Source organism: Pelobates fuscus, chromosome 1 (genome assembly GCF_036172605.1).
Source record: "Pelobates fuscus isolate aPelFus1 chromosome 1, aPelFus1.pri, whole genome shotgun sequence".
Taxonomy (NCBI): Eukaryota; Metazoa; Chordata; class Amphibia; order Anura; family Pelobatidae; genus Pelobates; species Pelobates fuscus.
The window spans coordinates 262589076-262612640 of NC_086317.1; the positions used below are offsets into that span (position 1 = coordinate 262589076).

The 23565-nt window shown below is 40.8% G+C and overlaps 1 protein-coding gene across 1 annotated transcript in view; it reads left to right on the plus strand.

Moving 5' to 3' along the window:
- The window catches only part of TEX14 (testis expressed 14, intercellular bridge forming factor), a 318249-nt gene that overhangs the window by 32482 nt on the left and 262202 nt on the right, over positions 1 to 23565 (plus strand). The window contains exons 4-10 of the mRNA XM_063425432.1: positions 3711 to 3847; positions 6090 to 6159; positions 9272 to 9402; positions 12115 to 12225; positions 13259 to 13382; positions 14863 to 15041; positions 19204 to 19355. Coding sequence (XP_063281502.1) covers positions 3711 to 3847; positions 6090 to 6159; positions 9272 to 9402; positions 12115 to 12225; positions 13259 to 13382; positions 14863 to 15041; positions 19204 to 19355 — 904 coding nt within the window. The remainder of the gene's footprint in view (positions 1 to 3710; positions 3848 to 6089; positions 6160 to 9271; positions 9403 to 12114; positions 12226 to 13258; positions 13383 to 14862; positions 15042 to 19203; positions 19356 to 23565) is intronic.

Consider the following 23565-nt stretch of genomic DNA (forward strand, 5'->3'; position numbering starts at 1 on the left):
AATGAATCCTGTGATCTCTAACAAATGTTGATGTGATTGTGGTATGATTGGCTCTTTGTCACATATTTTGTGGTGCTGCCCTAAGTTTGCAGCGTTTTGGAAAAATATTCACTCACTAATTAAGAGATTAGACCTGACTATTTCCATATTTACTTCAGAATTGGCATTGGCAAGAGGTTCTTTGGCAAGAGGTTCCCTGATAACATGAGTAAGGTTTATGGAATCATTACAGGACATATATTGATTGCTGCCACGTCTATTATTCCAAGACATTGGAAATCTTCAACTATTCCTTCGATAAAGGAAACAATATATACCATCTTAGAGAGTAAACAATACAAATTAGCTATTAGACAACTGTCTTCATTTACAGGCGGCAGCCTAAAATATTATTGGGATATATGGGAGTAAGCGATTGTTAAAAGATTGTCTGTGTAAAATATACCCTTTGATAAGTAATTACTAATTTTGTAGCCATTTCGGCGGTAATATACAACTACACCTTGATTTATTTACCGTATATACTCGAGTATAAGCCGAGTTTTTCAGCCCATTTTTTGGGCTGAAAAACCCCAACTCGGCTTATACTCGAGTCAGAGTCTGTATTATGGCAATTTGCATTGCCATAATACAGACTGGGGGGAGAGGGGGGCTGGCAGAGCTGTACTTACCTGTTCTGCAGCTCCTGTCAGCTCTCTCCTCCTCCGCGCCGTCCGTTCAGCACCTCGGTCAGCTCCCAGTGTAAGTCTCGCGAGAGCCGCGGCTCTCGCGAGACTTACAGTGTGAGCTGATAGAAGGAGCTGCACGGACGGCGCAGAGGAGGAGAGAGCTGACAGGAGCTGCAGAACAGGTAAGTACAGCTCTGCCAGCCCCCCTCTCCCCCCCACTGAACTGCCACTGGACCACCAGGGAAGGAGAGCCCCCCTCCCTGCCATGTATCAAGCAGGGAGGGGGGACGAAAAAAAAATAAAATAAGAAATAATAATAAAAAAAATAAATAATAATAATAAAAAAAATAATAAAAAAAAGGGGGTATAAGGACCACTGTGGGAGGGGGGGGGGTATAAGGACCACTATGGGAGGGAGGGGGTGGGATAAGGACCACTATGGGAGGGAGGGGGGGTATAAGGACCGCTATGGGAGGGAGGGGGGGATAAGGACCACTATTGGAGGGAGGGGGTGGGATAAGGACCACTATGGGAGGGAGGGGGGTATAAGGACCGCTATGGGAGGGAGGGGGGGGATAAGGACCACTATGGGAGGGAGGGGGGGGATAAGGACCACTATGGGAGGGGAGGGGGGGATAAGGACCGCTATGGGAGGGAGGGGGGGATAAGGACCACTATGGGAGGGAGGGGGGGGGATAAGGACCACTATGGGAGGGAAGGGGGGGATAAGGACCACTATGGGAGGGAGGGGGGGGATAAGGACCACTATGGGAGGGAGGGGGGGATAAGGACCACTATACCACTATGGAAGGGAGGGGGGATAAGGACCACTATCGGAGGCAGGGGGGTGGGATAAGGACCACTATGGGAGGGAGGGGGGGAGAAAAGGAACACTATGGGAGGGAGGGGGGATATGGACCACTATGGGAGGAAGGGAGGGGGGGATAAGGACCACTATGGGAGGGAGGGGGATAAGGACCACTATGGGAGGGAGGGGGGGGATAAGGACCACTAGGGGAGGGAGGGGGGGATAAGGACCACTAGGGGAGGGGAGGGGGAAGTAAGGACCACTAGGGGAGGGGAGGGGGAAGTAAGGACCACTAGGGGAGGGGTGAGTCAGGACCACTGGGGGAGGGGGGTGAAGGAACACGGGGGTGGGGAGGTAAGGACCACTGAGGGAGGAGGAGGGGAGGTCAGGACATATGGGGGGGGCAAATATCCTTGCACCGGCCCTGCACACACTGCATTCATACACTGCATTCATACACACACTGCATTCATACACACACTGCACTCATACACACACACTGCACTCACACACACACACTGCACTCACACACACTGCATTCATACACACACACTGCATTCATACACACACACGCTGCACTCATACACACACGCTGCACTCATACACACGCTGCACTCATACACACACACGCTGCACTCATACAGACACTGCACTCATACACACACGCTGCACTCATACACACACACGCTGCACTCATACGCACACACGCTGCACTCATACGCACACACTGCATTCATTATACACACACTGTAAATAAATATTCAATTAATATATTTTTTTTAGGATCTAATTTTATTTAGAAATTTACCAGTAGCTGCTGCATTTCCCACCCTAGTCTTATACTCGAGTCAATAAGTTTTCCCAGTTTTTTGGGGAAAAATTAGGGGCCTCGGCTTATATTCGGGTCGGCTTATACTCGAGTATATACGGTAATTTGTTATTACCTGTTCCAAATGCATTATTGTTTTGTATTAATACTTACTAGACAATTTAAATATGACTATATTATTCTGAATGCAATTTTTTTTCTTTTCTACCCCTTCCCTTCTCCCTTTTTTCCTTTATTTTTATATTTTATTTAGATTTTTTTTAAAAATATTTTGTCCTATTATTGTTATTGTAAAAACATTTTTAAACAATCAATAAAAACATATTTGAAAGAGAGTTTCTGTTGAGACACAGGAGTCATTTTTGAATTTGTGTAAACCTGCGGGAAGTTCTGTTGTGTATTGTCTCACCATAACAACATTTAAATTCGCTATAACGCTGTAAGGTGACAAAACAACTTGGACTTGTAGATTAGAACCAGCATCATTATGATGAAATACAAAATGTTGAATCAGTACAGTACATGCATATTGGCTTGTACCTAATGGGCCCTATGGTTCATAACCTGTTCTTTTGTTTATGGAGGTGTGTTCGTGATAGAGTTCCATTGATAAGGGTATATGCAGGGTTATTATTATTATATTATACATTATTTATAAATCACCAGCACATTCTGCAGCGCTGTACATGGGTACAAAAAAGACAAAGGTACAATACAACATTTGGCAAAAAAAAATAATACAATACAAAGTGAGGGCCCTATTCCAGTGGTAGCTTAAATTCTAGATGGATAGGATGGGATAAGAAACAGGAGGTTGGGACTGCAAAAGTGAAAATGATAATACAGAGTAAAATGTGGGCATTTATTGCTTATATACTGGAATTGTGTAACATCTGCAACACAATGCTTGGGTTCATTTGCATGTTGATTTGGGAATCCTTGTAGAATTGTACAAAACATTATATATTATAATTACTGTGCCCAATGTCCTCCTTGTGATATGCAGGTGATGCACATCAGTAATTTTTGAGTCTCTCTCTCCCTATGTATACATGAATTAAGTTTAACATTTTGTTTTAAGACCTTGCTATAATCTTGACTGTAACTAATTTATGTTTATCTAGATATATTATAACTGAAATTCTAGGTTGTACCACATGCAAATGCACAACCAATTGGGGAATTACAGTTTTATCTATGGGAATATTTTTGCAAAAACAACTGACAATTGTAATGCAGACACACTAACTAAATCCCAGGCATACATCTAAACACATGCTCTGTATACAGTTATATGCAGACAGTTTTAAAGCTGTTCCAATATATTATTGCTGAAAAATACATGTCTTTTCTATTAGTGAAAATTAGAGTATGCCTTTGGTTATTATTATTTTTTTTTCCATAGATGCTTGAATTTATTGATCGCTGTTCCATACATACACAAGCTCTGGTACAGTGTTTTCCATACAAGCCATTTACAAATCTGAGCACATCACAGGTTCTAATACATAGTCCTTCCCTGATAAACCTAATCTCACAACGGTAAGTTATTAAGGCTTTTAGTTAAGATATACCACTTTTTTTTTGCCAAAATTTGCTTTATCCAATGACATTCTTCACGTAGAGAAACATTATGGAACAATTACACATGCACAGCTATCCATCCTTTTACTCAGTTCAGAGATTATCATAGAAAAATATTGCTCATTAAGCAGTACTTGACAAATACATGGCTTTGGGTTGCCACGGTGACCTAGAAATGGACAAAACCACCAAGATTTTTTTTTTTTCCACTGAAACTAATAAATAATAACTCTAAAGTAGCAGGGAATAAAAATGATAGCAAGGTTTGTTCTCCAGAACCAGGTAGTACTGTACTATCACCACAATTCACACTTGCTGGTGTTGCCACAGTAGTAACTCCCTTCTGCTTTCGATTTATTAAACGGTTATTCCAACCTAAGTTTTGACCTCGGTCCGATCCTCTTCCTCTGATTTCACTTCCCCTATCAGCTGAAGAAAGATGTTTGGGTTCCACTTAGGCAAGAGTTCCCACAAACAATCCCTAACAAAGTCTGCCAGGTCTTGGGTCTTAATCTACTCAGGGATCCCCCTTATGTTGTTATGCCAGCCATATCTTCCAAATTAGTAATTTTCAATTTTAGGAAGGGCTAAGTGTTCATCTGACAAGATGCTGTGGTGAATGATGATGTCAGCAACGTTATCTTTAATTTTAGTGGTGCCTAGCCTTTCTAGCTCTTTTTAAAAAATGTTGTCTTTATTTCAAGATTTTGCAAAGAGACAGTTAGAAATACATACATGCGCAGATTGTGGTTAAGTAGTCACATTAGAACAAATGTAAAGAATAATTTGGTATGATTACAGATGTGCAGGATGTTGTGAGGGTAAACAATTTATGCATCCATTTAGTAGAAAGTAACAATGAAACATAAACAAGCCTAGTTTGATGCGTAACAGTGTAACAAAATATTAAGGTTTGAGGTACCTCTAGGGTAAAGTTTGATTAGATGGTTACTACAGGGTAATCTGTTGTCTACTGGTCACTGTACTGCATGGTAAGGCACCTGGTCGAGTTTGAGGGTTTCTGGACCTTCAGTAAGGTAGGGAGGGAGCATGTGCAATGAAGTGGTAGAGGGAAATGTTCCAGTAGACCCCTTCGTTTTCTCTTGATGTGCAGAGCTAGCAATATCTCGGGTTAAATGTGTCACTACGTTCTGGAGAATTCCCCTATTTATCTCTCTAATTTTGCCACTGTGGTGTACTTCTGGGTCTGCTTAAGAATGAGGGGATGGGTCACTTCAAGTGTCCCTGTAGTGGGTTGAGTGGAAGACGTTAGGAAAGGGGAAGCTGCAGTGGGTGGGAAAGGAAGGTAGATGTGGAGTAGGGGGGGAGAGATGAGGAGTTAGGTGACAATGTGTAGGATGGCAAGCTCTGTCGTGGAGTGAGGGGTCTAGCTCTTTTTTTTTAGATATCGGTCTTGATGTCCTTGAGGTTTCTCCTGAATTCTGCCAGTGTGTGGGAGATATCATCAGCCAGGCATATATCTGAATCAGTCCTCCAACCTTTCTTAGCGCGGGCCGACAATTTATTGGCGACAGAGGCCTAGGCTATCTTGGAAATTTCAATTATGTCTGAGAAGAAAGAACAGCGATATGTTGCTTCAATTAAGCTTTTCTGGACTTAGATTGGGACATGTTGGTCTCACTTGGTGTTAGTGGGTATCTGGAAAAGAGCTGAACTCCGCGGAGCTGTCTATGGGTAAGTCCTCGACTATCAGCAACCAGACTCTGCCCTCATTATACTTTTTTATTGGGGTTATATCTAAAACAGATTGCAAAAGCTGCAGATTTCTTCCCCAGCCCAGACTTCCTGTGGCTGTCCAATAACAGACTTTCATATCCAGCTCAATGAAAACTATTTATAAGGCACATGCTTTGGGCAATTGCCTCCCTCTTGAGTTTAGCTTAACTATCAGGAAGTAAGATGACTTGTTTTCTGATAGATTGCTAGGGAGTGTAACAAGGTCAATTTATAAAAGTGATAATATCTATTGAAAATGAAAAATGAGGACACACTCTTCACACATGATGCACTGCAAGGTGGGGTATGGAGTGTCTATTTAAACTGCACATCTTGGTAAAATGTTCTGTCATATTTGTATATACCATTACCATGTTGGCCTAAACTCAGCAATGTTTTTATTAAAATAAACTCAGTTGGATTAATCATCTGTTTTTTCTTTTATTTTTTCAATTGTGTACAGATCTCTCTCAAAATTTCTAAAATATGAAGTTAGTTTTCCCAGGAACACGATCAGCCTTGGGTATGGAAAGGTATATATCTGTGATTGAGAATAATTAAATCTTATATTTTACCGTGGGTCATATTTCAAAAGCATATTCTTAAAGCGGCACTGTCACGCTATACTTACCTTTTCCTAATCGCGTCCTCTTTCTTTCAAATCTGACTTTCTGAGACACAAGGAGGAGATCCACTTCCTGTATCTAGGACACATAATACCTTAAAGAAACACTATAGCGTAAGGAATACAAATATGTATTCTTAACGCTATAGAGCCCTAGTCACCTAAGCAGTGACTAGGGCGCCGTTTCGCAGTGAATAAATGGTTAATTAACCCTTTATTTGCTTACCTTAATCCAGCACCGGGCTTCCTCGGCACTGGTGACCTCTCCTTCATCGACGTCATCTCCCGAGTGGAGTCGAATGTGCATGCGCGGACAGAGGCGCGCGCGCATTCAAACCTTCAATGCTTTCCTATGTGGATCTTTTTTGATGCTGGTCAAATAAGTGTGATTTACTCAGTGTAAATCGCGAAAGCGCCTCTAGTGGCTGTCAGGGAGACAGCCACTAGAGGCTGGATTAACCCTGTAGTGTAAACATAGCAGTTTCTTTGAAACTGCTATGTTTTCAACTGCAGGGTTAAAACTAGGGGCACCTGGCACCCAGACCACTTAATTGAGCTGAAGTGGTCTGGGTGCCTATAGCTGTCCTGTAAAGGGACACTATAGTCATCTGAACAACTTTAGCTTAATGAAGCAGTTTTGGTGTATAGAACATGCCCCTGCAGCCTCACTGCTCAATCCTCTGCCATTTAGGAGTTAAATCCCTTTGTTTATGAACCCTAGTCACACCTCCCTGCATGTGACTTGCACAGCCTTCCATAAACACTTCCTGTAAAGAGAGCCCTATTTAGGCTTTCTTTATTGCAAGTTCTGTTTAATTAAGATTTTCTTATCCCCTGCTATGTTAATAGCTTTCTAGACCCTGAAAGAGCCTCCTGTATGTGATTAAAGTTCAATTTAGAGATTGAGATACAATTATTTAAGGTAAATTACATCTGTTTGAAAGTGAAACCAGTTTTTTTTTTTTCATGCAGGCTCTGTCAATCATAGCAAGGGGAGGTGTGGCTAGGGCTGCATAAACAGAAACAAAGTGATTTAACTCCTAAATGACAGTGAATAGAGCAGTGAAATTGCAGGGGAATGATCTATTCACTAAAACTGCTTTATTTGGCTAAAGTAATTTAGGTGACTATAGTGTTCCTTTAATACCTTTCCTCCATATTCTCGTGTTGCCTACATTAGCCATTTACAAACATCCTGTCATGTAGACTATGGTGCTGCTGAAATTATTGTTTTGTCCAAACTAAGTTTCGACAGTTTTTGATTGAAATTCAGCCATCATTTTTGTTTGGAATTTCATTCAGAAAAATGAAATTCTGATCTGGTCCGTGGCTGCATCTTGCAGCCGTCTAGTAGATAACTCCCTAAATTGGTACCCTTGTGGAATTGCCATATAATGGCAATCCCACAAGTATTAGGTAGCTATCTACTAAAAAGCTAAAAGACCAAATTATGAAAATGACTTTTTATTAATTTTGTTCTTTCAGCCACCTTTACTAATACTAAGTACTTGGTATTAGTAAATGAGAGTGGTAAATCCTCCCTCCTGCCCCTATTCGGTGTGCCGCAACTAAGGGAATGTTTACTAAACTGCTCACTGTTGCAAAAAAGTCCCCCCTTCCATATCCAATAAAGGGGAATTTGACACTGGTACCTATGGTAGGGCACCTGTCAAATAATTACCAGGAAGGGACATACTGTGTGCGTGTGTCGTCCCCCTCCCCCCCCCCCCCCCCGAGTTCCCACCCATTGGCAGCGACAGGGGGCCCTAAATAATATTGGTAGTGGGGGCCCTATTGTTGTCTCCCTCACCCCTCATTTACGGCAGCCCTCTGAGTCAAATTGCATGGCATAGGAAGGATTTATAAGACTTACCCCGCCCTGCATGTTCAGTCAGTGCAGAGTGAAGATGGGTGAAGATGGAATATTTTGTTCGTCTGGATTTTTTTTTTTTTTTTGCAATCAGGTCCTAGTTTGCTAGTTTGGTGTGACATTATGGCAACTTTCTTGGGGCTGAAAAAAGAAGAACAAAAAAAAAAGTACATCTAATGGTAAGTATTAATTTTAATTTTATATTTTTTTCAGTTAGTTAGATTATTGGGGTGTGACTAGGGATGTGGGGATCCCTAGTCACTGGGGGAGAGTGAGAGAATTATTTTTACAATTAGCCCCCACCTGCTGTTAATGGGTGGAATTGGGGAGACAATAGGTCTTACCCAATTATCATTTAGGGCCCCACCCACCACTAAAAGGTGGGTGGGGGGGGGGGTGTCCCTCCATTATCATTTAGTACCCCCACCCGCCCTAATGGGTGGGGATGGGAGGATAATAGGTCTCCCCTTTATTATTTAGATCCCCTACCAGCCACTTATGGGCTTGGGGACCCCTAGTCACTAGGGGAAGGAATTATGTGAGATAAAGGGGGAATAGCTGAAATTTTGATCCAAACTTTGGACAAAAGCAAATGCCTAAGTCTACTAGTGGGCTTGCATGGGAATTTCATAACGTGAGCTAGTGTGGGCAAATTAATGAAATGCTGAAATGTCATCCAGGAGTACTACGATGGCAACGCTTAGGACGTAGATCCGGAGAAGACATTAGGCATTTAAAAAATGTAAAATGGGGACCTAGAGGCATTTGGGGGTGATTAGTGGGACAATAAAGCGTAGAGGAATTGGGAGAGGGGTTAAAAAATGGATGTGGCCATGACAGTGTCGCTTTATATCAAATTAATGCCTCCTTAATGGTGTGATAACATATACAGCATTGTGTACAGAGTGTCAATTTTTGCATTGTATTAAAAAAAACTCATCACATTTTCTGTGTGCTTAGAACAATCTTGCTGACATTAGTAGTCCACAAAACCAGATTTATGAAGATATTCTTTGTTGTCGTTACCGCAAGTTACGTTTTATTACAAGATAAAGCATGCATTGGGACATATACATATTACTGACCCACTTACACCTAGTGCTTCGTCTGTTACTAATTTGTAATAAAACATGCATTTTTCCTCTTTCAGCTCTGCGTTATTGGGGATAGGAAGCTGGCCTGTATGGCATACATTCCATTCATTGAGGATAAAAACATAGTTCAAGGAGATGACATTCTCACATTTTCATTCTCTGCAGGTCCTTATATGACAATGACAAAGTAAGATTTGTTATTTTATTATTTTGGTGTTCTAGATAATAAGGTCCACAGTTCTCCGTGCTGTCTCTGCCCAGATCTCCTCCTCTCACTCTATGCTCCCTCTCTATTTATGGGAACTGGCCTTTTCTTGTTCTTGTACAACATAATGATTTAGTCAGTTCAAAATTTAAATTGGTCTACGATACTGATCCTGATACATCTTTTCCTTCAAGCCAACTTAAAGGATCACTATAGGGTCAGGAACACAAACATGTATTCCTGACCCTATAGTGCTAACATCGCCATCTAGTCCCCCTGGACCTCTCATGCCTCCATAAATATAGCAAAATCTTACTGTATTCAAGCCTGAAGCTGTAGATCTGCATGATGTTTGCCTAAAAAAAAGTAGTCTGCTGACATCATCATAAGTGGTGGCCTGATCCAATCACAATGCTTCCCCATAGGATTGGCTGAGACTGACAAAGACACAGATCAGGGGCAGAGCCAGCACAATTCAAACACAGGCCTGGCCAATCAGCATCTCCTCATAGAGATGAATTGAATCAATGAATCTCTATGAGGAAAGTTCAGTGTCTGCATGCAGAGGGAGGAGATACTTAATGTGTTGATGCATTTTAGGCAGCCATGACCCAGGAAGGATCTCTAACAGCTATCTGAGGAGTGGCCAGTGAAGTTATCACTAGACTGTAATGTAAACACTGCATTTTCTCTGAAAATATAGTGTTTACAGCAAAAAGCCTGAAGGTAAGGATTCTACACACCAGAACAAATTCAATAAGCTATAGTTGTTCTGGTGACTATAGTGTCCCTTTAACTTTTATATGATTCATTAAAATTGTACTCATTTCAGTGAATCACCAGGCAACCATAGAACATCACATGGTTACAATAGATTCTATTACAAATATGTATATGGTAAAGCAACAATAAAAAATAACACTTGCATTGCAGAGGTTGGCTGAAAAATGCTATAAGGTGCCCGTATCTGCCGCGTAAGTTGTTACTGTTACTATTTGTTATTGTTGTTTTGCTATCACTTTTTAATAACAGCAACTTTCTTTTTTTGATATAAAAGTTTTTGGTTTTGTCATTTACTTTTACTTAGCAATTTGCTGCGGTGGTCAGTTGATTCATTATAAACAGTGTTTATTTTCCTGAAAGAAATTCATTATACTGTCTCAATTGAAACAGTGTTATTCTTTTCATTTAATGGTATCTGTTTGTGCAGTTTGCTTACATAGTTACATAGTTACATAGCTGAAAAGAGACTTGAGTCCATCAAGTTCAGCCTTCCTCACATATGTTTTTTGCTGTTGATCCAAAAGAAGGCAAAAAAACCCCAAAAAAACAGTTTGAAGCACTTCCAGTTTTGCAACAAGCTAGGAAAAAAATTCCTTCATGACCCCAGAATGGCAGTCAGATTTATCCTTGGATCAAGCAGTTATTACCGTACATTGAAAGATTATATCCTTGAATATTCTGTTTTTGCAAGTATGCATCTAGTAGCTGTTTGAACATCTGTATGGACTCTGATAAAACCACTTCTTCAGGCAGAGAATTCCACATCCTGATTGTTCTTACAGTAAAAAAACCTTTCCTTTGCCTTAGACAAAATCATCTTTCTTCTAGTCTAAACGCATGACCTCGTGTCCTATGTAAAGTCCGGTTTGTGAATAGATTTCCACACAATGGTTTGTATTGGCCTCGAATATATTTGTATAATGTTATCATATCCCCTCTCAGGCAACGTTTTTCTAAACTAAATAGGTTTAAATTTGTTAACCTTTCTTCATAGCTGATATGTTCCATTCCTTTTATTAATTTTGTAGCCCGCCTCTGCACTTTTTCTAGTGCCATAATATCCTTCTTTAGAACAGGTACCCAAAATTGCACAGCATATTCAATGTGTGGTCTTACCAGTGATTTATAAAGAGGCAAAATGATATTCTCGTCCCGAGAATGAATGCCCTTTTTCATGCATGACAATACCCTACTGGCCTTGGCCACTGCTGATTGACATTGCACATTGTTGCATAGTTTGTTGTCTATAACAATTCCCAAGTCCTTTTCGTGTGTTGTTATCCCTAGTTCGCTTCCATTAAGGGTATACGTTGCTTGTGTATTCTTTACGCCGAAGTGCATAACTTTGCATTTTTCAACATTAAATTTAATCTGCCATTTGAGTGCCCAGTCCTCCAGTCTATCGAAATCCCCCTGCAGCAAAGTAATATCTTGCTCACATTGTATTATTTTACAAAGTTTTGTGTCATCTGCAAACACTGAAACATGACTTTCAATGCTGTCTTCAAGATCATTTATAAACATGTTAAATAGAAGGGGTCCCAGAACAGACCCCTGAGGGACACCACTTGCCACCTCTGTCGAGCTTGAAAATTTACCATTAACGACAACTCTTTGTACTCTGTTTTTAAGCCAATGTTCTACCCATTGCTTAGGAGTTTGTCACGGTTATGTATCTGAGCTATGCTTCTGACATATTATGATTATTCATATTTGTAAAGCGCCAACAAATTCCCTAGCGATGTAGAATAGGTGGACTAACAGACATGTATTTGCATCAAGAAGAGCTGGACGCACAGGAACAAAGGGTGCTGGGGGCCCTGCTCAAACATGCACGTTATTTATTTTGCCGATGTTTAAATTATACTTCATTTTGGAGTTCAACCTGTGAATTAATGATTTCTTTTTCAGTTTAATGTGGGATTCTACCAAAGTCACTGTGAAGGAACTGAACTTTACTCCTACAAACTGCAGCAAGTGCCACTTGGCAGATCTTCTCATTACCGAGCAGGGTTACATGAGGTTAGAAGCTATCTAAAGTAAGGTGTTCTAGTAGAATGTATTGGTGAAAGAGATTACTGTAAAATACTTTGTTTCTTTGAGTTGCAGAGGTATATTTTTTTTGCACATAAATTAGCTCTGGTTTTTGACACACTGAGTATGAAAAAAAGGGACCAAAACAACTCTAGCCTAATGAAGCAGTTTCCTACTATAGATCATGCCCTTTTAGTCTCACTGCTCAAGGCTCTTGCCCAATTTTCAGTAATGATCTATGCACCAAAACAGCTTCATAAAGCTAAAGTTGTTTTGGTGGCTATAGTGTCACTATAGTCACCAAAACAACTTTAGCTTAATGAAACAGTTTTGGTATACAAATCATGCCCCTGCAGTCTCAGTGCTCAATTATCTGCCATTTAGAAATTAAACCATTTTGTTTATGAACCCTAGTAACACCTCCCTGCATGTGCCTTGCACAGCCTTCCATAAACACTTCCTGTAAAGAGTTATCTAATGTTTATCCTTCCTTTATTGCAAGTTGTGTTTAATTTAAATTTTCTTATCCCCTGCTATGTTAATAGCTTGCCAGACCATACAAGAGCCTCCTGTATGTGATTAAAGTTATATTTACAGAGCAAGAGATACAATTGTTTAAGGTAAATTACATATGATTGAAAGGGAAAACTGTTTTTTTTCATGCAAGCTGTCAATCAGAGCCAGGGAAGGTGTGGCAAGGGCTTCATAAAAAGAAACAAAGTGATTTAACTCCTAAATGGTAGTGAAACCTGAGATGCATTATCTACACACCAAAACCGCCTTATTAAGGTAAAGTAGTTTAGGTGACTATAGTGTTCCTTTAATATTCATTATACTTAATTTTTACACCTCAAAGGGGGGTGGTCAGAACGGAACCAATAGTCCAGAAATAATGACTGTTGTGATTGGAACAAGCCATATTTACTAGTCCCCAAGGAAGACCTGCAAATGTGAACTGCAAAGAGAGAGTTTGGGTCATTCAGAGTTTTTGTATGTCATGTAAACAAATTGTTTTTTTTAGCAAGCTACACCATCCGTCCCTGCTGCAACTGATAGCTGTTAGTGTTTCCCCTGATCTGGGAAGAACACGTCTGGTATTTGAGAGGGTTGCTTTTGGAACGTTATACAGCATACTCCATCAGAGAGTAAGTATTTCTTACAATTTCTAGTTAAGTTAATTATGTCAACTAAATTATGCCTAAATATTTGTGGTCATATTTTGAATGTCTGTAACTATAAGAGAAAGAGCTGTCTGTTGTATGACTTGACCACCATGAAGATTCACATATAGAGAGCAAACCAAAGAAAAAATTGAAATGGAAAAAATATATAATATTACTACAGAAAATAATCAAAATTCATTTGGGTGATTTGATTTTCCTTATTTAGAACACTATATAGATAACTATATAAGAGAACACTATATAGCATTGGGACGTACCATAACAAAGTCAATCTTACCTTGATGAAAATTTAAATCAAAAGAAAAGAAAACAAGAGTTTGTGAAAAACAATGCAAGAAAGTGCTTAGTTAGGTTAGATTGAGCCACAAGGTAACATATACTCATTAAATAAATACTCTGAGAACCAAAACCACTAAATCATAATGTAGGCCCAGCGTAACTAACCGTAAGTTAACCTACAGATTGCTTTTAATATGTTTGGGTACCTGGGGCACTACTTTAATTTGAAATTTTTAGTATGGTCTAAGACATTTTGCATTGTGTTATATATGATAATGAGCAAGCTTGCTCCTTTTCTATTCTATACCAGTAAAACGCATGGGCGTCAATTTAATAAGCTTTCTAAATGATTCAAATATATTAGAAAAATCCAATTATTTATCTACAGATGTCACCATGAAAGTCTATGGGGATTTTTGTAGATAAATCTTTTTTAATGCCCTTTTTCTAACAGATTTAAATAATTAAAAAAAGCTTATCCAAAAATAGGAAAATAATGGTAAAAGAGCAAGCACAAAGCAGCACTGTCACTGTTTGGGGACTTTGCCGAATTTGCTAAGAGCCCAAACGGTAATATCATCTCTTGGGGTCTGCTGGCAGAGTCCCTGTTTGCGAGAGTGCAGTATCAAGGTCTATAGAGGATCCCGCGAGACCATGGGTTCCTCCAGAGATAAAGACAATTCCCTGCAGCCTTGTGACGGCTGGTGTGTTGACACTTCTAGACAACAGGTTGCTCCGCTCAGTGTCTAGAAGTGTCAGGCATAGAAAATATGCTGAGAAAAAGTAGTCCCTACTTTGTCTCAGTGTATCTTTTGGCGACAATGGAATTTCAGTGAAATTCTAACACAATATAAATGAGTATTTCATAAAGATTCTATCTTTATGAAATACTCATTTTTATGGGAGGGATGGGAGTCTTATGACACTGCCACTTTAATTCCCTGTGGTAAGCGAACTAAAATATTGCCCATTGTTTTAATCATGTGTGAATAAAGTCCAATAGCTATAAATCAAGTTTTTTTTTCTTTTTTTTATCACCTTGAAAACACATATGCACAATAAGAGAGAGCAAGCACAGACAACAATAGCAGATTAAGAGACCCGAGAAGTTCTTTGCTTTTCTTGTTTTATATTATCTTATCATAGATTGTCTTTTCTCCAGCGCTCAGAATTCCCAATATTACATATGGAAACCATATTACACTTTCTGCTTCAAGTAATAGATGGCATGATCTTTCTCCATTTGCGTGGCTTTATCCACCGCTCATTCTCTTCACATGCTATTCAGATTGTAGCTGCAGGCATGGCAAAGATAAGTAACTTTGAGTACATGATAGAAAGGTAAGGACAAAGCACACAAACTGCTTTTCTAAGAAACAAAACATTTTATAATCATAGTAATAGTCTGGTTAAATTGCAATATGAATTTTAGTAGCAATCCTAAACTATCTGTGCTTTTGGTTTCATGTGGGAATATAGAAACATAGAATGTGACTGCAGATAAGAATTCGGCCCATCTAGTTTGCCCAATTTTCTAAATACTTTCATTAGTCCCTGGCCTATGCCTATCCCACGCATGCTTAAACTCCTTTACTGTGTTAACCTCTACCACTTCAGCTGGAAGGCTATTCCATGCATCCACTACCCTCTCAGTAAAGTAATACTTCCTGATATTATTTTTAAACCTTTGCCCCTCTAATTTAAGACCATGTCCTCTTGTTGTGGTAGTTTTTTTTTCTTTTAAATATATAGTCTCCTCGTTTACTGTGTTGATTCCCTTTACGTATTTAAAGGGACACTCCAGGCACCCAGACCACTTCTGCTCATTGGAGTGGTCTGGGTGCCAACTCCCACTACCCTTAACCCTGCAAGTGTAATTATTGCAGTTTTTCATAAACTGCAATATTTACATTGCAGGGTTAACTCCACCTCTAGTGGCTGTCTATAAGACAGCCACTAGAGGTCACGTCCTGGGTTCTAGCACAGGTTTCCTGTGCTAGAGCGTCGCTGGACGTCCTCACGCTGTGTGAGGACCTCCAGCGTCGCTCAAAACCCCATAGGAAAGCATTGAAATGATTTTTCAATGCTTTCCTATGGGGAGACGTAATGCGCATGCGCGGAATTTCCGCGCATGCGCATTAGGTCTCCTCGGCCGGTGAGCGAGATTAGTCTCGCCCACCGGCCGACGTAATCACTAGGAGGAGCGTCGCGGAGGCGGAGACAGCGGCGAGGGACATCGCCGCTGTCCCAGGTAAGTGACTGAAGGGGTTTTCACCCCTTCAGTAACCGGGGATTGGTTTGTGGGAGGGAGAGGGACCCTCCAGTGCCAGAAAAACGGATCGTTTTTCTGGCACTGGAGTTTCCCTTTAAATGTTTCTATTAGGGATCGACCGATATTGATTTTTTAGAGCCGATACCTATATTCTGTGAACTTTCAGGCCGATAGCCAATATAATTTGCCGATATTCTGTACATTTACCATTTTGGAAAATAAAAACAATTTCTAAAGGTAAATGCACAAAATATACATGCCACATGTAGTGGACGCAGTGTGTTTAGACAGGGGAGCTGTGTGTGTTTGTGTAGTGTGTGTGTTGTGGATGCATTGTGTGTTTGTGTAGTGTGTGTGTTGTGGATGCAGTGTGTGTTTGTGTAGTGGATGCAGTGTATATTTGTGTAGTGTGTGTATTAGTGTAGTGTGTGTATAATGAAAGCAGAGTGTTTGTGTAGTGCGTAAAGTGAATGTAGTGTGTGTGTGAATGCTGTATATACTAAATGCAAAGTGTGTGTGTTTGTGTAGTGTGTGTATATAATGAATGTAGAGTGTTTATGTAGTGTGTGTATATAATGAATGCAGTGTGAATGCAGGTGGTTAGATATGGTTATTTATTTTTATTGGGGATGTCGGGGATATAGAGGAATCCTTGCCACCTAGGATGGTGGGCTAAAATTACTTTTCCCTTGATGCTTTTGCCGATGTGTAGGGGCCAGGATTGAAGACACTAGGTCCTTCCCCCGGATTACTATTATTAGGGTCTCCACTCATCTCAAATGGGTGGAGGCTAGGGAGGGGACACTTGGTCCTCCCCCTGAATATTATAATAGTCCCCACCTGGTGACCATGGGTAGGATTGATGGGGGACACAAGGATGTGTCTATCTTTGTTTTTTTATTAATTATCCCCATCTAATGGCCATGGGTGTATAGGGCAGTGAACAGAAATCTGTGAACCCCCATTACATGTTTAGAATCCTCCCACCCTCCCACCCACTATTTGACTTCTGTGTAGCCTTTTTGATTTAATGTGTTTATTGACTCACCCTCTGCCCCGCATAGTCTCTCCCTTTGTCCTCCCCAATAGTGTTAGTGCTGGCTGTTTGCAATGTGTGTTGGCTGTGTATAATGCCTTTACTATATATCATGGATGTATGTAATGTGTGTGTGGGATGTGCTGATTAATGTATGTAATGTGTGGTGGTGATTAGCTTTGCCCACCTGCAGGGAGTGGACTATGCTCTCTAGTGGTTGAAGCCCTCACTTGGTAGTAATACGTCCTGGAGTAGCAAGAGTCCTGAATCTTTCAAGGCCCAGCAGGTGTGGCCTGGCTCTGCAGACAACACTAATCGCACCCTTGCAGTCCTGGTGCTCAATGAGTCAGGTTTATAAGGCTGGAACCAAAAGTCCATGGCTCGAGGGGGCGGGGCCAGGCGGCCATGCCAGCAGGCTGCTAGTCACAATAGCTCCAGGGGAACTCTACTAATAATGGGCAAAACAAACACCGAACCAGCCTGGAACCCCCTGGGAGTGTGAGATACCTGGTCCTGGAGTGTCCAGGTGCAGCTGGAGCACCTAAGAACAGGTGGACCGGGTCCTGGTGAGATGCTCCCGGGCTGGGGAGACTGAGGCCTGACCGGGAGGGGAGTGGGGTGGACGGCCGCTGCCTCGCTCTCCGCCCCAGTATTGACTGAAAACAGCACCAACTACGGGGTCCCCGGCCATGTTCACCCCCCCTCTGGGGCGGTGGGGGTTATCCTGGCCTCCACCGGGCAGGCAACATCCTGGCAGAGCATTTTGGGTGACTCAGCGCTGACAGCCACCACGCGGCCCTGAATGGCCGACGGAGATACACTTAGGCTGCCGACCGAAGAAGAAGGCGCGCTGAGAGAGCACCAGCGGCACATGGCCCGAGCCACGACCACCCAGGGTATTTATATGCTCTTCGGGGCAGCAGCGGAGACCTGCGGTTCTGCCGACTACCCACCCGCAAGCAGACCCACCCAGCGCCTATCTAACCTGAGCGCGCCTCACCAAAGCTCCCTATAATGCACACCGCGGACCAACACGGAGGCAGTGCCCAAACGACTACCCCATTACAGCGGGGCCCACACCTGATCACTGTGACCTGTAAAGCGTCATACTCATACCCGCGTACCAGCAAGGAAAAAAAATCCATAGAGATCCGCAGACACTCTGACCTGCAGTGGGTCCCAAGAACGCAAAGGACACAGAGGTGTTCTACGAGGACTAATTAAATGCTGGAAAAAAGGACACTGCTTACCATCATCCCTGACACCAAAACTGACAGGTACCCCAGCTCCTTACGACAGACGGCACCTAAAGCAGAAGCTACTGGACCAGTTGCTGATAGCCGTAACAACAGGGACACTGGCTGTGGGTACAACTAAACAGACATATTCACCACTGGTGCTATAACCAAGGCTAAAGTTAGGGATGGTCTTGATGCCCTAGTGTAGATAACCTAGCAAGCCACAACCTGCCTGGTGGTATAATATCTCCCTATTTGAATATTCACCTTAAGATAAGCTATTGTTCCATATAAGCATAAGCCTGTATAACTGCAATTTATTCACTTGCCTAATGAAACCTAGGTCTTAAGCAAACCTATAATGAAACGTCTTGAAACATTAGCCTGAATAACCACTCACCCCCCCCCCCCCCCCCCCCGCTTCAAGTTTCTCTTGTAACCAAGCTGATCACTAGCATTGTGCAGGGTAGCCACGTAACTACAATGTAAAAGCGAGTTAAAAAAAAAAAAATATGTGCATTTCTTTTATGTGACATGACACTGTACAACTGCATGTATATCTTGGTTGGCTCTGCTGTCGTGGCACTGTGAACCGTATTGTATTTTCTCTGCACGAAAAAATAAAGAATTAAAAAAAAAAGTCCATGGCTCGAGACAAAGTCGAGCCATGTAACTTTAAATTTGTCCAACCCATCAGAGGGTTGTGGAAAGGGTCTCAATAGTAATAATCAGAAAGTAGAAAAAAATAGTTTGTAAATCCATTATCTCAGCATTGGGACATATTGCATCTTCCAGCAGGCATGGATAAGAGGCATTTCAGGATGAAAAAGTATAGTTAACTTTTTTTGGGAACCTGAAGCAGTGAATTTACTTTTAAACAGTCGATATCTTTGTACATAAAATGCATTAAAACATATATAAATATGCTAAGTAATATTATTATTTGTTGACTTTCAGCAAAGGTGAGAGGTCAGGAAGTGGCCATGTTAATTTTCCTATTCCTTCACAACTTTTTCGCTGGGCAGCTCCAGAGATAATTCTTGAGAGAAATGCCACAGTAAAGTGTGACGTGTACAGCATTTGTGCTGTCATGCAGGAACTTCTAACAGGTAATTTTACATCCTACAAACCTGCCATTTATTACTGTAAAATATTTCATAAAATAAAATTAGGGTGCACATATTACCTTAAAGGGACACTGTAGTCACCAAAACAGGTGTAGCTTAATGAAGCAGTTTTGCTGTATAGATAATGACCCTGCAGTCTCACTACACAATGCTCTGCCATTTAGGAGTTAAATCATATTGTCTATGCAGCACTACTCACACCTCCCTGCCTGTGACATGCACAGCCTTCCTAAACACTTCATGTAAAGAGAGATTTAATGTGCAAACTTCCTTCATTGCACAGTCTGTTTAACCCCTTAAGGACCAAACTTCTGGAATAAAAGGGAGTCATGACATGTCACACATGTAATGTGTCCTTAAGGGGTTAATTAAAAATGTTTTATATTATTCATTGTTAATAGCATGCTAGACCCTGCAGTAGCCTCCTGTGTGTGATTAATGTTCAAGTTGCAGAGCAGAAGATAAAACATTCAAAAGTAAGTTTACATAAAAAGTAAACCATTTTTTTTCCATGCAGTCAGGGGAGGTGTTGTTAGGGATGCATAAATAGAAACAAAATGACAGAGAAGTAAGACCTCAAAGGCATGATATTTACACAGAAACGGCTTCATTAAGCTAAAGTTGTTTTGGTAACTATAGTGTTCCTTTAAGGTGTTTTTGGATGGTTGAATGGTCCCTGGATGTCCTTCTGCACTGTCTTCTGCCTTTTCTGCTTTTTAACGATATAAGAGGACATGAAGGGAAGCAGTCAGCTCTGGTGATAGGCTGAGAGCATCAGCTGACACTCTCAGTCTATCGTCAATGCCCACTGGTTCACTTCATGCCTGTTTCTATGGCGACCAAGCAGAGGACAGAATCAGTGCGGAGAGGCACTGTGCTGCCCATCAATGATGTGATATGTGTCCAGGGAAACATGATTAATCTAGTGACCCTGTCTGTATTTATTTAAAAACAGACAAAATCATATATTCACAGTGAACACACAAGGCATACTTAATACAAAGGTATAGCAGAGGTTCGGTTTTTCTGTAAGATTAAGCAAAAACACAGAGTGCTTTCTGTATAATAAAAATACAAATATGTACAGGTAGGAGGGATTAAACTCACAAGGAGGGTGCCGTATCACGCTCTGTAGAAATATCCTCAGGGTGCCTATACAGGCTAATGAGTACAATCTAGTACAACTAGAAAAATGGTCAGAGTTGTGGCAACTGACATTTAATGTGGATAAGTGCAAGATAATGCATCTTGGACGTAAAAACCCAAGGGCAGAGTACAGAATATTTGATAGAGTCCTAACCTCAACATCTGAGGAAAGGGATTTAGGGGTGATTATTTCTGAGGACTTAAAGGACCACTCTAGTGCCAGGAAAGCATACTCGTTTTCCTGGCACTAGAGTGCCCTGAGGGTGCCCCCACCCTCAGGGACCCCCTCCCGCCCGGCTCTGGAAAGGGGAAAAGGGTTAAAACTTACCTTTTTCCAGCGCTGGGCGGGGAGCTCTCCTCCTACGATCCTCCTCTTCTCCTCCCCGTCGGCTGAATGCGCACGCGCGGCAAGAGCTGCACGCGCATTCAGCCGGTCGCACAGGAAAGCATTCATAATGCTTTCCTATGGACGCTTGCGTGCTCTCACTGTGATTTTCACAGTGAGAATCACGCAAGCGCCTCTAGCGGCTGTCAGTGAGACAGCCACTAGAGGAAAAAGGGGAAGGCTTAACTAATTGATAAACAATTCTCTGAAACTGCTATGTTTATAAAAAAATTAGTTAACCCTAGCTGGACCTGGCACCCATACCACTTCATGAAGCTGAAGTGGTCTGGGTGCCTAGAGTGGTCCTTTAAAGGCAGACAATGTAATAGAGCAGCAGGACATGCTAGCAGAATGCTTGGTTGTATAGGGAGAGGTATTAGCAGTAGAAAGAGGGAAGTGCTCATGCCATTGTACAGAACACTGGTGAGACCTCACTTGGAGTACTGTACACAGTACTGGAGACCATATCTTCAGAAGGATATTGATACCTTAGAGAAAGTTCAAAGAAGGGCTACTAAACTGGTTCATGGATTGCAGGATAAAACTTACCAGGAAAGGTTAAAGGATCTTAACATGTATAGCTTGGTGGAAAGACGAGACGGGGGGATATGATAGAAACATTTAAATACATAAAGGGAATCAACACAGTAAAGGAGGAGACTATATTTAAAAGAAGAAAAACTACCACAACAAGAGGACATAGTCTAAAATTAGAGGGACAAAGGTTTAAAAATAATATCAGGGTAGTGGTAGAGGTTAACACAGTAAAGGAGTTTAAGCATGCGTGGGATAGGCATAAGGCTATCCTAACTATAAGATAATGCCAGGGACTAATGAAAGTATTTAGAAAACTGGGCAGACTAGATGGGCCGAATGGTTCTTATCTGCCGTCACATTCTATGTTTCTATGTTTCTATCCCAAGCAGGAACACCAAATGAGAAGTGTAAAAAGACAATTTTATTAAACAAAATTCATTCTATATAAAAATATAAAATAAGGGACTGTTGGACTAAAATCTTTAGAAAAGCACAGCACATATGCTACAAGATAAAGTAAACATAAAAAGACACTTAAGTACAGTGTTAAAAAAACGATATACCAAAAATACCTGAAAAGTCACCACACAGATTGTCCAATGTAAACAAATCCCCAACACTCAGCAAACGTGTTTTGGCTACAGCCTTCTTCAGTGCTGTACATCACTCCTCATCCGATGAGTTTAAATATCCTCCTGAAATAAATCATATGATCCAGCTGTTCCTAATGCCGCACCACTTCCGGTGCGGCATTGACACATCACTTCCTGTACGACTCCAAAATGTAACTTCCGGTGTGACGCTGATACCTCACTTCCGGTGCGCCTGTTGTTACACTCTCGGGCAGCACCGGAAATACCATAGTCACCATATTGTCTGAGGGTTTAAAAAGTCCCGAATATGCACACATAAATAAAAATATAAAAACAAAATTAAATAAGATCTAAGGGAAAAAAAAAGAAAATATTAGAATCAGACAGACAGGTATAGAGAATATATATATATATATATATATATATATATATATATATATATATATATATATATATATATATATATATATATATATATATATATACCTCTATCATATACATAAAATATACATATTTTACTAAAAAAAAAAAAAAAGAGGTATGAAGTGCTTGTTATTAAAAAAGAAATATAGTAAAAAACGAGGAAGTTAGTAAAAATTCAAAGATACAACAACGAATACCACACAAGACAAAATGTATTACAGATGAGCCAACATGGGGAGGAGAAGAGAGAAAGAAAAAAAAATTGAAATAAAAATATCTTTAAAAAAATATCTGTAAAAAAAAAAAAGGCTGTAATTCAAATTGCACAGTATGTCAAGGTTAAAGGCTTATTCCAACTATAACAAGAGCACACTGTTGTTGTTATAATGTCAGGAGTACCCAGGCGCTGTTACCTGATAATGGTGAAAACCATTTAGGAAAGGTTTGCTTTCTTCCCATTGGACTCCTACTCTTCTTTAAAGGCTGGCTGCCACTATCGTGCTTCTGCAGAGCATCAGAGACCTGATGCCTATCCCGCTGCTCATTGAATGACTGTAAAGGGGTTAATTTCTGTATGTGCAGTGTTTCAAAGTGATATGTTGCTCAGACAGATTCCATGTTCCATGACCACTTCAGATAACTAGGTGGTCATGGTGCCTGGAGTAACCCTTTAATTTTCAGGCTGTGCAAGGGTTTGTTGTTGTACTTAAAATATGAACACATACATGTATACAGAGTCTGCATTGTTTGAAATGATTTTAGATATTTTGCATAAAGTAGGTCTGTGAGGGATCTAACCCTTGACTAATGCCACTCATTGAAAAGTCCAGAGCTCTGGAAACTGAAAACAGGGTTATTCACATGTGAGAATCCAAAGAGAATTTCAAATTTAATGCCAAAATAACTGAACTGGAAATACTTTTTTTAGCCATGCTTTCAGTTTAGCTATTTTGGCCTCAGATTTGAAATTCACTTTGATTTAACTTTGAATTCTTACTTAAAGGAACACTATAGGGTCAGGAACACAAACATGTATTCCTGACCACATAGTGTTAAAACCAACTTCTGAACTTTAGCTCCACTAAATATAGCAAAATCTTACTTTTAT